General features: G+C 44.7%; 1 protein-coding gene across 3 annotated transcripts; it reads right to left on the reverse strand.

The window, feature by feature from the left end:
* Positions 1 to 53: 53 nt before the first annotated feature.
* Positions 54 to 10,504, reverse strand: GMNN (geminin DNA replication inhibitor). Of its 3 annotated transcripts, none has more exons than XM_035125171.2 (7): positions 10,381 to 10,504; positions 7,910 to 7,984; positions 4,243 to 4,353; positions 3,768 to 3,900; positions 2,085 to 2,167; positions 1,895 to 2,005; positions 54 to 483 (listed from the first exon to the last, which is right to left on the reverse strand). In XM_035125171.2, exons 2-7 carry the CDS (start codon positions 7,961 to 7,963, stop codon positions 328 to 330), a joined length of 648 nt encoding a protein of 215 aa, XP_034981062.2. In that variant the 5' UTR covers positions 7,964 to 7,984; positions 10,381 to 10,504; the 3' UTR covers positions 54 to 327. The 3 variants fall into 3 exon arrangements, with proteins under 3 accessions (XP_034981062.2, XP_034981060.2, XP_060133922.1); XM_035125169.2 differs by having other exon boundaries at positions 4,243 to 4,356; XM_060277939.1 differs by lacking the exons at positions 7,910 to 7,984; positions 10,381 to 10,504 and adding an exon at positions 4,460 to 5,727 and having other exon boundaries at positions 3,768 to 3,903.
* Between the last annotated feature and the right edge of the window lie 2,409 nt (positions 10,505 to 12,913).

Raw genomic sequence — 12,913 nt, forward strand, 5'->3', positions numbered from 1 at the left:
ATAATATAGGTTGCAACATATGTTCTAAAGTACAGCATTTTACAACTGTGTAATATCTGTGCAGAGAAGTTTATTTGGCAGTTCCACATACATGAATAAAAAACTATTTACAAATTGAAATACATAGTATTCCCATTTAATCAAGTAACCAGATGAAGTCTAACACTTCCATTGTACTTCCACCGCTGCAAAATCCACCTTCTGAAATTTCAAGTGAATCTTTAGATTTCAAAGGATTCTACTCTTCCCCACCCCAGACATGACACATAGGCAGTTCATTTTCCCTTTCAGAGGCCCAATACTTTCAGAGATTACTTGTTTCATTTGTCAGCAGATCTGTCGAATTCCTTGAGAGCTGGAAGGTTCCCCTTCGGTTTCTCCATCTAAATCATCCTCAGTAGAATCACTTTCCTCATATGCAATTTCTTCCACGTCTGGATTTTTCAGTGTCTCTAGACTTTCTAGTGCTTGTCCAGTTAGTCGCTAGAGATGTATGATGAGGCATTAGTGATACTGTCAGAACAGTGCTAGAATTTAGCTTTTGAAGCCAAGTAATATATTATACAGCAGTTAACTTTTTAAAAGATACTCCATCAGAACTACATGCTTTATACAACAATTTGCAAAGCACCTTGCACATTCTCCTAGTATTTATTACTACCATGTGAGATAATGTTATCTTACTGCAAATCTTGGGGGGGTGGGAGGGAAGGGTGATAATGCAGAGGCAAGGTGTGAAGGACTGACATAAAATGCAGGATTCTGTGACTGTTAGACCTAATTGAGATGAAGTAAAAAAAGTTCACACCCAGGTCTAACAGTCACAGAATCCTGCATTTTATTCTTGGATATAAAACTTTAACCTGCAGAGAAGTGTAAAGGTAAAGGGACCCCTGACCATTAGGTCCAGTCGTGACCGACTCTGGGGTTGCAGCACTCATCTCGCATTATTGGCCGAGGGAGCCGGCATACAGCTTCCAGGTCATGTGACCAGCATGATAAAGCCGCTTCTGGCGAACCAGAGCAGCACATGGAAACGCCGTTTACCTTCCTGCCTGAGCGGTACCTATTTACTTGCACTTTGACATGCTTTTGAACAGCTAGGTTGGCAGGAGTTGGGACCAAGCAACAGGAGCTCACCCCGTCGCAGGGATTCGAACCACCGACCTTCTGATCGGCAAGCCCTAGGCTCTGTGGTTTAACCCACAGCGCCACCCACGTCCGCAGAGAAGTGTACAGTATATTAAATTCTGACTTTATAGTCACTTTCTCTAGCGACTACCTCAGAAAATTATTTTGAGGCAAAGCTGGGAGAGTCCTAGCACATAACTCCAGATTAGACAAGATCTCTGCAAAGCACAGACTCCAACACTGATGTTACTTGTATATAAGCTACAAGTATCAGTTGACAGGTTATCAGCTGAAATACATGACCTAAAAACTGGTGCCTGCATTTTAAAAAAGGGGAAAGCTAAGTAGAACACAATACAATTCACATTTGACATTTTGCTTTTATATCAACACCAAATTAGACTTCTTACACAAGATGGGAAAGCACTTTGAACCACTGTTTATCAGAAGCATCTTCTCCACATTATAAGCATAATGTTATAACAATGGTGAAAAAAGCACAAGCCAAGAAAAGGACTCATGTTCCAAGATATCCTGTTTTTAGACTTTAGATCAGGATGCACAAGATCGATCAAAATAACACATTTTGTCTGGGTTTTTCAACAGGGCACTTGAGCATATGTTCCACCACCCACATTAGTCCACAATTTACTCTTTTTGCAAAGTAGCCCTGATAGTAGATGGTAACAATCTCTTGTGCAAGATTAGACAAGATGCAGAATACAGTTTGAGAATATTGCTGTTTACTATCACTGTAGCTTACCTCAATCATATTTGCCATATATTGTACATGGCTGGCTAACTCTGCAAGCTCTTCATTTTCTTTTTTTAGACAAACAATTTCACCATCTTTTAATTCAATTTCCTTATGGAGCTAGGGGGGGAAGCAGACAGAGTTTAAGCATCAATGGTAGTGAAAAGCTGATACTTCTGCTGATACTACATAAAATTACCTTTTCATTTTCTTGCAACACCTCATACAGAGCTTTCCTCCTCTCCTCAGCCAATTCCTTCCAATACCGAGATGAAGGATTACCTGCAAAGAAATGTAAGGATTTTAAAGTCCCCGTGAGCACATAATAGAAAACCAGTTAAAGGTTTATTGTGAACGTGCAGACAGGTTCTGCTTGCTCCTCCGAGTGTGAGCAATAAGCCATGATCCTTGGTTTTTGCATTCTGTCTGAACCAGAGTTTATGCTTTATTTGCTCGAATCAACCACAACTGGCCAGAGCAAATGTTGGCTTTACAATGTAGTTTGTTCGGAAGGAAAACCTGCAATCCCCAGTTCAGACAAATGACTTACGTCAAGGATCATCACTGATTGCTCCCACTGTGGGAAGCAAAGTAGGAGCCACCTGTACATTCATGACAAGCCATTAGCTATAGCTTACTGTGGCATACAAATGCCACAACAAAGGCTGTGGCTCATGCTTTGCATGCACACGGTTGAAGGTTCAATCCTTGGAATCTCCAGGTAGGGATTGGAATGTCCCATCAGAAGCCCAGGGAAACTGCTGCCAGTCAGTGGAACCTGATGGAACAATATGGAACCTGATGGATCAATGGCCTGAATCAGGCAGCTTCCTACCGTATGTTCCTAGGACTGCAAACTATGGTATTCAAAATTTGATTTCTGGGACTCCCTTCCCCAACTTTTGACTCAAGTCTATCAATCAATCAATAAGCTTTATTTGCATAGCTGACAGCCATAGCAACAGAATACACGCAATATACAATTAAAAACAACATGGATAAAAGAATCAGTCATATGTCTATGATTATTTCGTTTAAAAGATAGCCCTTAGTCTCAAGTCATATTACTATTAAGAAAATATATAGCCAGCTTTTCCACTGCAGAAACACTCAGGCAGCTTACAGTTACTAAAACCGTCCACACACAAAAAATACAGCATTAAAGCAGAGAGGAGCAGCAAATCATGACTTAAGTGTAAGAATTGCTGCTGATCCAGCTGCTTATCTCCATGCTTCCTTTTGATTAGACTTAGCCTGCTCAACTAGTTAAGAGTATGGGGGGGGGGGCAATGCATGATGTCTCAAGTCAAATGCCATCTGCAAAGTCAGTGTGGCACTATTACTAAGTGAATCTTCATTTCAATACAGTGCAGCAGTTAAGTGCTTCCCATATTCTGTCAAACTCGCCCAAGTTTGTCAAAGCAGAAACAAAAACCTATGCATGCAAGAATGTGTATGTGACCAACAACACTGAGAAGTGTGTGCCATACTATTTTCTGCGGGTATGTGATTCACACTTATCACTGGCAAAGTACCGAGAAGGAAAGAAAGCAGCACACGCCAGCTAGTCCCATTTTGTTCATATTTACCATATGTTACACAGTTCCAGCACAGCAACATAAAAGGAAACTAGACAAATTCATAGAGGATAAAGCCTGCCAATGGCTACTAGTCAAGTTGCATATATGTTGCCCTCCAGATTCAGAGACAGAATACTTCTAAATACCAGTTGGAAAGGCCATTGCCTTCATGCAAGACTAGATAGATCTTGGGTCATATCCAGCAGAGCTCTTTCACCAAGGCAATTCATGTTTACATATACCTTCCAGCTCAGCACTTATTAGAAGATTGTCACTGCTTTTTTTCTTAAGAAGCAACATACCTTTTACTGTAAGATCAGAAGCCTGAAGAACTCCTTTTGCAGTTCTGTGTTCTGTTTCAACAGCAACTTCTGGTTTGGAAACCTTTGAGGTAAGCTGATCACTCCAAATTTTCCTCTTGACTGAAGATTTGTCCTGCTGAGAGTTTTATTAGTTGAGAATTCCAAGTAGGCATGCCTTAACAAGCCATTCTTCCCACCTAGTCACAGTTAACCTTAAAACTATATTCCCACTTGTCATCTGGTGCAAAGTTTTAGGGATTTAAATGACGGAAGATGGATCTTCAGGTGCATCCAACATAGCATTCAAACCCATTGGTACATGCAAGCCTATATACTGTGTAGACTAGCAATCTAATTGTATATTATCAATGAAAATTAACAGAACAGGCAAATTTCAGCTTAACTGTCAGCTCACTTAAGCTTTCTAGCTTCCAAAAATATATTGCTCAGATTGCATTCCAGCAGCAGTACATACCTCCTTTGCCCTTCCAACAAGACAACCTGTAATAGATGGCTGTATCATCTTAAGGGTCTGTCTTTGTGATGTGCAATTTTTATTGCTTGTAGAAGTATTGCTTGTGGAAGCCTGCTTTGAAAAGAAGACATTCAGTGAATCTACTTCAGCTAGGATTTAAGGTTGTCAATTCAAAAATTTTCAAGAAAGCTTGCATTGACATTTAAGGGTTACATACATTTCAGTTACATGCAGTAAATCAGGTGATCTTTATAAAGAAACAATCTCACATGATGTAGTGTTAAACACAAGTTTTGCATCTTAAATACTGGCTTTTGAACTTTGTCTTAACTGCAGGCCAGAGTTTCTGCTTAATCTCATTTCACCAATAAGGAGTACTGAGCACACCTGAGACACAAACATTTTTATATGAACAAAAAAATTACTTGAGTGCACATTTCCTTTGATTTGTGCTGGGTGCCTAGTTGTTTTGCCTGAGACATAACACACTGATCCAGCCAGGGTATTGTTTTGGAGGAACAGAATGTCTATCACCTTCCTTGTCATATGTAAATACCCATTTCCTGCATTAGTTCTTTTTTTTAAAAAAATGTTATACTGCCACCATGAGATAGCAAACAATGGTAGATAATCAAACAAGGATAGCAGGAACATAATGTCATACTAGCGTGGGAAAGTTAGCGATTCACACTGTACTTCACATGGCAAGAGCTCACCTTTCCCACGGTAAAGTTTCTACTGCCAATTAGCTTTACTATTGAACTAAAAGGACAAGTGCCAGGTACTGTGGGAACCAGCACTGTGCTACACTTCAAATAATACTTACTGCTGTTGAAGTAGCCAGTGAATATTTCTGACAACTGCAGCCTATCACTTGCTTGGATTAACCTATTACTTTTAATATTTTATGTTTAACAAGGTAGTGCCTTCTGAACAGCAAAACCAGACAGCAAGTACAAATTTAACTAAGAATATGGAGGCTGGCAAAGTGGAGGGAGGGGGAGAGAAAGGAGCACCAGGGTCAAGAACAGATGGGTGTGAAGCCAACATCCCAACAACCCCCTTTATCACAACACAATTTAGATTCCCTCTTCAGTTTCCTTTATTCTACCAGAATGAGCAGCATCACTCTTCAGTAAGAATCCACAAATTAGCTTGCTGTGGAAACCATGGTGAGTATTTCTCCCACTTTAGCAATTATGACCTTAAGTGCAACAGAACATGCCTCCCTGGGCCAAAATATGATCCAAACACATTTATGAAGGTGACCCGGAAACTACAACTAATCCAGAATGCGGCAGCTAGACTGGTGACTGGGAGTGGCCGCCGAGACCACATAACACCGGTCTTGAAAGATCTACATTGGCTCCCAGTACGTTGCCAAGCACAGTTCAAAGTGTTGGTGCTGACCTTTAAAGCCCTAAATGGCCTCGGTCCAGTATACCTGAAGGAGTGTCTCCACCCCCATCGTTCTGCCCGGACACTGAGGTCCAGTGCTGAGGGCCTGCTGGCAGTTCCCTCGTCGCGAGAAGCCAAGTTGCAGGGAACCAGGCAGAGGGCCTTCTCGGTGGTGGCGCCTGCCCTGTGGAACACCCTCCCATCAGATGTCAAAGAAAAAAACACCTACCAGATTTCTGGAAGACATCTGAAGGCAGCCCTGTTTAGGGAGGCTTTAAATGTTTAATAGATTATTTTATTTCATTTTTCTGTTGTAAGCCGCCCAGAGTGGCTGGGGAAACCCAGCCAGATGGGCGGGGTATAAATAAATAAATAAATAATAATAGTGAAGGGTGACAAGGACAAGCTAAAAGACGGGTGCAAGGTAGGTGATTTACACCTACAGTTGTATTGTGCTTTAAAGATGCTACAAGCACCTCCTTAGCCTCCTATGAGAGGATGGGTCTCATCTCTGACATGCCAATCTGTCTTGTATCAAGCTACATCCCATGTCTAGACTAGCAGCACCTCCACAGTTTCAAGCAGCAATCTTTTCCAGCCCTACCTGGAATTAAGTCTGGGACCTTCTGCATGCAAATCTTTCGATTTACCACACAGCTATAGCCCCTCCAAGCATGTGAAGGGGAAAGGCTGATGATGAGCAAATCAACCACCTATGTATTGCAACTTTGTACCAGTTACAAGGAACATAGGGAATGGATCCTCTTTGTGCCTTGTAGAACTGAAAGCTCAGAACATCCATTACTCAGAGAGCATAGGATCTTTGCACACAACTATGAGCAGGTCACATTTTAAGACGCTAGGACAGACATTTTCAACCTTTCTGAGTCCATGGCTCCGTGACCAACTACATTCTCCCTTGACCAAATACATTATTTCTGCAGCACCCGTGGGGCTCAGGAGCCTAGTTACGTCATCCCTTGCCTGTAGAGCTGGCAGCCTCTGACCCTTTCTCGAACACCCTCCCTTGCGGAATGCTCCCTCCCTCAGCCTCCTCTCCTCTCTCATTGGGAGTCCTCTGGGCAGCTGCTGCTTCCGCTCCTAGCCAGCCCCAGAGGCACCATTAGCCTGAGGAGCTTATAGCCAGGACAGCTGCAACAAACAGCTGTGCAAGCCTTTAGGAGGAAGATATGTGAGGGCATCAGAGAAGGAGGGGAAGGAAAGAGGGACAGAGGTCAGTGTTGCTCGTGGCACCCTTGACCATCATTCAAGGCAACCTAGGGTACCACGGCACACTGGTTGAAAATTACTGCTCTAGGGCAAGACACACATAATGTGTGTACACGTTGAAGTACTGACCAAGACACATTACTCAAAACATCTGAATTAATAGCACCTAATTATTATTAACAACAGGTGCTTCCTCTTACCATATTTTCATACCTTTCACCCTCCAATTAAACAAAAACAGTATTATGAATGCAACTGGGTACAAGAGACATTTTATAGCCTCTGCCATGGAATCCTTCAGATCCCTTGGCAAGGCAACCACCATTACTGTACAGTGGTACATCGGTTTAAGAACACTCCAGTTTAAGAATGATTCGGTTTACAAACTCTGCAAAACCAGAAATAGTGTCCCAGTTTGAGAACTTTACCTCGGTCTAAAAACGGAATCCGAATGGTGGAAGGACACCAGCGGTGGGAGGCCTCATTAGGGAAAGCACGCCTCTGTTTAAGAACGGTTTTGGTTTAAGAACAGACTTCCAGAACGGATTAAGTTCGTAAACCGAGGTACCACTGTACATCAAACTTGTTATAACTCAATTAGGTTCCAGTCTCATATGCAAAACACAAATCCTGGTGACAGTAAGCAAGGCAGTAGGATAGACTGCAGTGTTGCAGAGGTATCTGTGGTTGGTTTTAGGCCAGGCTTCCTCAACCTCAGCCCTCCAGATGTTTTTGGCCTACAACTCCCATGATCCCTAGCTAGCAGGGCCAGTTGTCAGGAATGATGGGAATTGTAGTCTCAAAGCATCTGGAGGGCCGAGGTTGAGGAAGCCTGTTCTAGGCAATATTTAATCTATACAGTTCTGAAGACAATTTTGAATACATATTGTAATGCACTAAATCTACTGACTAGATCTTCAGTTTTGGTCTATTTATAAAAAGAAGTACAAGCTTAATATCTATGAACTCTATGAAAATAGAGCTGTACAGTATACACAATCACCATTTGTCATTACATCTTGGCAAGTATCAGTATTACCTTTGTAGCAAGGGGCTTCTCAACATCCAGTTTCTGTTTCATCCTAGAATTCATTGTCTACTTTCAAGCAGAGTCCTATATAGGCATAAAATGTACAAGCAGCACATTAAAGTAAGCAGAGATGTCCAGTGCAGCTACAAATCAGAGTTCATACATTAGGTCTGGATGGTTCTCTCCCAATTCCTATGAGCAGTTTCAAACCTCCGTTTAACTCTGGGCATAGCCCTCACAGTTATGGTTCGCTAACAGCAGTTTTCATCTACCAAGAGAGTGTATCAGAAGAGATACTTTTTCCTATCTTTGAAGTTGACTTTAACACCTTATAACTTCCAGTCATAATACCAGGACCAGCAATTTCAATATCACAAGCGGCCACTCCATATGACTAAACTGAGGCATGGGAGAAAAGGAAAGCAGGGACACCATCTTTCCATTCCAGCTGATTGTTATAATGCTAGAATGATTAATCTGAGCTAAGAAATGTGTCCTTATGGTAGCCCTGTGATGCCTCAGCTTTACATGGCAAAGGTTTTATTGCTTATATTTTTTAATAAAAAAATGCAAATACATAAATCTCACAGTTTAGCCGACCACATTTCTGAGTCAGAAGGCAATGAGTATTAGGACCCTTTTGTGTTGCAGCACAACCCTGAGCCTGTATTTTCACCAACTGGGAGCATCTTTTTTACAATGTCGAAATAGCAAACTTGTATCTGGAAGTAATGTGTTAAACATGGTCAAAGTGCTAGAACTGTCCTAAGGAAAGGACCTCTAAACATTCCAGGAGCAAAGCTGGTCCATTATTAAAAGATCTTATGTTCTAACTACAGTGATTTTATGTGTCTCCATTTCGTTTAGCATTTCAATCTTTCAAAGCACTAAAGACAAATTGCGATTACAGAGTTTTATTCCTATTCTATCCTCTTCCACTTTATTTACCACTACTGGTTTTGTATGCACCATCTCCACTGCACCTGCAAGATTAAGAAGGCAAACTAACAACAGTAAAGGATGGTTAAAACATGGCAAGTAGTAGCTTATCTTTAATAAATGCTCCCAAATGTGCACCTTAAATGTTATTTTATCCTCTAAAAGAGAGAAGGCAATAGAGAATTCTGACCTGGCCACAACCTAATTCAACTTTTAATATTGCAGTTCAATCCCTGAAGAGCTTTGAAAGCTGTAGAACAGGCATCCCCAAACTTCGGCCCTCCAGATGTTTTGGACTACAATTCCCATCATCCCTGACCTCTGGTCCTGTTAGCCAGGAATTATGGGAGTTGGAGGCAAAAACATCTGGAGGGCCGCAGTTTGGGGATGCCTGCTATAGAATGAAGGCAATTTCTAATCACACCCAAACAGCTCATATTCCTTCCTTCTGAAGCTAATACAGTGGTACCTCAGTTTACAAACTTAATCCGTTCCTGAAGTCCATTCTTAAACCAAATCCACTCTTAAACCGAGGTGTGCTTTCCCTAATGAGGCCTCCCATCGCCGGTGCCCTTCCACCGTTCGGTTACTGTTTGTAGACCGAGGTAAAGTTTGCAAACCGCAACACTTCTTCCAGTTTTGCAGAGTTTGTCAACCGAATCATTTGTAAACTGGACTGTTCTTAAACCAAAGTACCTCTGTATATATTCATATATTAATATATATTAATAACATATGTATATATTAATTTTGTTTTGCTATCTGAGCATTTATCAGTTTATGTGACTGTCAGTTCGTGAAAATATCCAGAGCACTTGAACAGCTGGAATATGGGTTTTTAAAGTGCAGACTAGGGAAGTGCTGCATTTGGTACCAAGACCACTATTCTTATAATAGTCAAGTAGTCCTTGCCAAACCTATAAAAAGGTAACTTGCGTGCCTCTCGCAGCCACACCAGATTCTTTTCAGCAGGAGCTTGGCCTGTTCTGAAGGGTAGCTCCCAAAAATGGAAATGTGCATGTTCACTCTGTGTATGTCAATGTATACTGAGGGCCTCTGGCTGTACTCCTTCACCCTAAGCAAGGGAAAGGTCTTCCACGTGGAAGGGCGCAAACTTCCCAACTGCCTGGCGCCTCCCCCCAAAGTTGCATTGCTGAGCTCGGGGTCCCTTCTCGTTTCAAACAAATGTGTGGGGAAGCTCCTTCACGTGTCGAGTCGGGTCACAGATGCAGGCGAGGTTCTCAAATAATAACAACAACCAAGCACAAGCCACAGCACCACGAGCACTAGCCCCTCTTTGAAGAACAGGGAGGGTGTGGGGGGGAAGCCAGAAGAGGGGAGCCTTCCCTGCTTTAGAAATGGCTGACATCACCATATATCTAAAGCACCTTCACCCCCCCATTGCCACCACAACCTGGGAACTGCAGTCCCCCCCCAGCTACAACTCCCACCACCCTTCACGAACTACAGTTCCCAGCGTTGGTGGAGGGGTGCGTGCGTGCGGCCCCTTAGGATAACGACTCTCTCGCCCCTAGACTCACCAGCCTCGACGCTCGCTCAGGCTGCCCGCGCGACCAAGACTCCCGGCGGCCACCGCTGCCCGCCTTTTCCCCCTTCGCACGTTAATCCCGCGCGCTCGCTTGAACAAGGAAAAGCCTTTCTCTCGCGCGCGCAGCCGTAAAAATACATCGCGGCGTCGGGTGGGCGGGCGAGCGTCGTTGCGTCAGGCGGGCTCTCCGCCAGTACCCTGTCCTCCGGCGAACAGTTTCTAGCCAATCACGTTCGGGGGGTTGGGGGAAAGTCGCAACCAATAGTTGCTTCCGGCGTTTCCTTTGAGCCGCCCCACCATCACCCGCGCGCGTTAGCAGCATAACAAGTTTCTTGGGAAGAGTTTTGGGCTTGCATTTTTTTTAAGGTGGGGAGGGGGGCGAGTTGGAGGTCGTCTAAGGCGACCTCCTAAAGGAGAGCGCTCTAAAGGAGAGCGTTGCTTATATAGCTGCAAACCTAAGCTCTGCTGAGTTCAGTGGGGCTTACTCCTGAGTAAAGGGAGCTTTCATGCTTAGCTGAATGTCCCATTGAACTGACAGCAATCCTGTGCATTATTCCTCAGAAGTAAGTGGCAGTGGATTGCAGTTAGTCCTCAGTCATTTCAGCAGGGCTTGTTGTTGTTGTTTAGTCGTGTCCGACTCTTCGTGACCCCATGGACCATAGCACGCCAGGCATGGGCGTACCCAGGATCAAAACTAGGGGGGGCAAGGGGAGGGGCCAAGGCACGGAAGGGGAGGGGCCACAAAGTGGGCGGGAACGGCGAACTCGCGCTCCGCCGGGCTGTGCCCCTCCCTAGAAGCAGGGCTGGTGGGCGGAGGCGGAGCCCAGCCCAGCGGAGCGCGAGTTCAGCGTTCCCGCCCGCCGCGCCGCGCTCTCTGGTTCCCCGCCGCGCTTGGCCTTGCCAGAGGGCGCGACGGGGAGCTGGAGGGAGGGCGCAGCGCGGCGGGCGGGAACGGCGAACTCGCGCTCCGCCGGGCTGTGCCCCTCCCTAGAAGCAGGGCTGGTGGGCGGAGGCGGAGCCCAGCCCAGCGGAGCGCGAGTTCGGCGTTCCCGCCCACCGCGCCGCGCTCCCTGTTTCCCCGCCGCGCTTGGCCTTGCCTGAGGGCGCGCCGGGGAGCTGGAGGGAGGGTGCTGCGCGGCGCGGCGGGAATGGCGAACTCGCGCTCTGCCGGGCTGTGCTCCACCTCTGCCCACCAGCCCTGCTTCTAGAGTAGGGCAGCTGCCCTAACTTGCCCCGTGGTGGGTACGCCCTTGACGCCAGGCACTCCTGTCTTGCACTGCCTCCCGCAGTTTGGTCAAACTCATGTTCGTAGCTTCGAGAACACTGTCCAACCATCTTGTCCTCTGACGTCCCCTTCTCCTAGTGCCCTCAATCTTTCCCAACATCAGGGTCTTTTCCAAGGATCGTGCATCAGAATAATAGAGCTTTTGTTTTAAATGTTTACAAACTCAGAAGAAAGTCATGAACCAAGTGAGGAAGATCATGAGCTCCTATATCTATGCTGGGTTTCTTGTTGGCACACTGCTTCCCCATCACAGCCACACAAATCCTGGATCCCTGAATTGTTTTCTATGGGCACAGGCGTTTCATCAGGGAAGACGAGTAAAAAAATTAAAATGAAAGGTTGAAAACCAACCCAAAAGTCCAATCTTTTTGGACCAGTGGGCCCATTTTGAATTTGCGAAAGTCATGTGGGCGTCATTCACAAAACGGCTATGGGGGCCTTGGCATAACACCACATGGCTGCTGTGGGGTGCCTGGCATAACACAAAATCAGTGCACAATCATCACTCCACCACCACCCTGACAACCTCACAATTGCAGTAGAAGAAAATGGAAGAGTGTTATAAACAAAGTTGAGTGAAGACAAGGATGATTATGGGTATTTAAAATTCTACAATTCACAATTTCTCCTCTAAAGGACACAAGATATTATTGTTAAATACCATGGTGATTTTAAAAAATGCATAAAATTAACACTGAAAAACTTTTGCAAAAACTGAACTTTGTAAACCTTTTGTGGCCTGGGCTGGCGTGGAGCCCGTGTCTCGTTTCTCTCTAAGGAAACAATTTAAATGCTTTCATGGCATTTAACCATGGCTCAGCATCCTCTGAGGTTAAACTCTGGGCCTCTTGGAAGCTTGAAGGTTCCCAAACCTTCTCAGAGTTACTAACAACAGCTGTACCTGCTATGACTTGTTTTAGCAAATTCTTCAGCATACCTTTTTTGTGGTTTACCCTTTGTGGCCCTTTCAGATCTGCGTACTATAGCTTACACAAGTCTTCCATGCTAGGCTTCTCCTCTTTAGGAGAATGGTGGGCAGGACACTGGGAAGCGGGCAGGCTGGCGAGGCCCCCTAGATTTAGAGGCCCAAGTTGTCCTGCTCTCACATGAAGTATTGGGTTTGCAATTTTGGGAGAGGGGAGACTGCCTGCTGGGGAGAGGGCAGGCTGGCGAGGCCCCCTAGATTTAGAGGCCCTAGGCTTCAGCCTACTTAAAGGTAAAGGGACCCCTGACCTTTAGG

Source organism: Zootoca vivipara, chromosome 8 (assembly GCF_963506605.1).
Source record: "Zootoca vivipara chromosome 8, rZooViv1.1, whole genome shotgun sequence".
NCBI classification, from domain to species: Eukaryota; Metazoa; Chordata; class Lepidosauria; order Squamata; family Lacertidae; genus Zootoca; species Zootoca vivipara.

Coding starts and splice junctions, on each gene's coding strand:
- GMNN (XM_035125169.2), bottom strand. CDS start 7,963: ATGAATTCTAGGATGAAACAGAAACTGGATGTTGAGAAGCCCCTTGCT. Junction 3,901..4,242: donor TTGTTGGAAGGGCAAAGGAG/GTATGTACTGCT, acceptor AACTCTCAGCAG/GACAAATCTTCAGTCAAGAG. Junction 484..1,894: donor ATATGGCAAATATGATTGAG/GTAAGCTACAGT, acceptor ATACATCTCTAG/CGACTAACTGGACAAGCACT.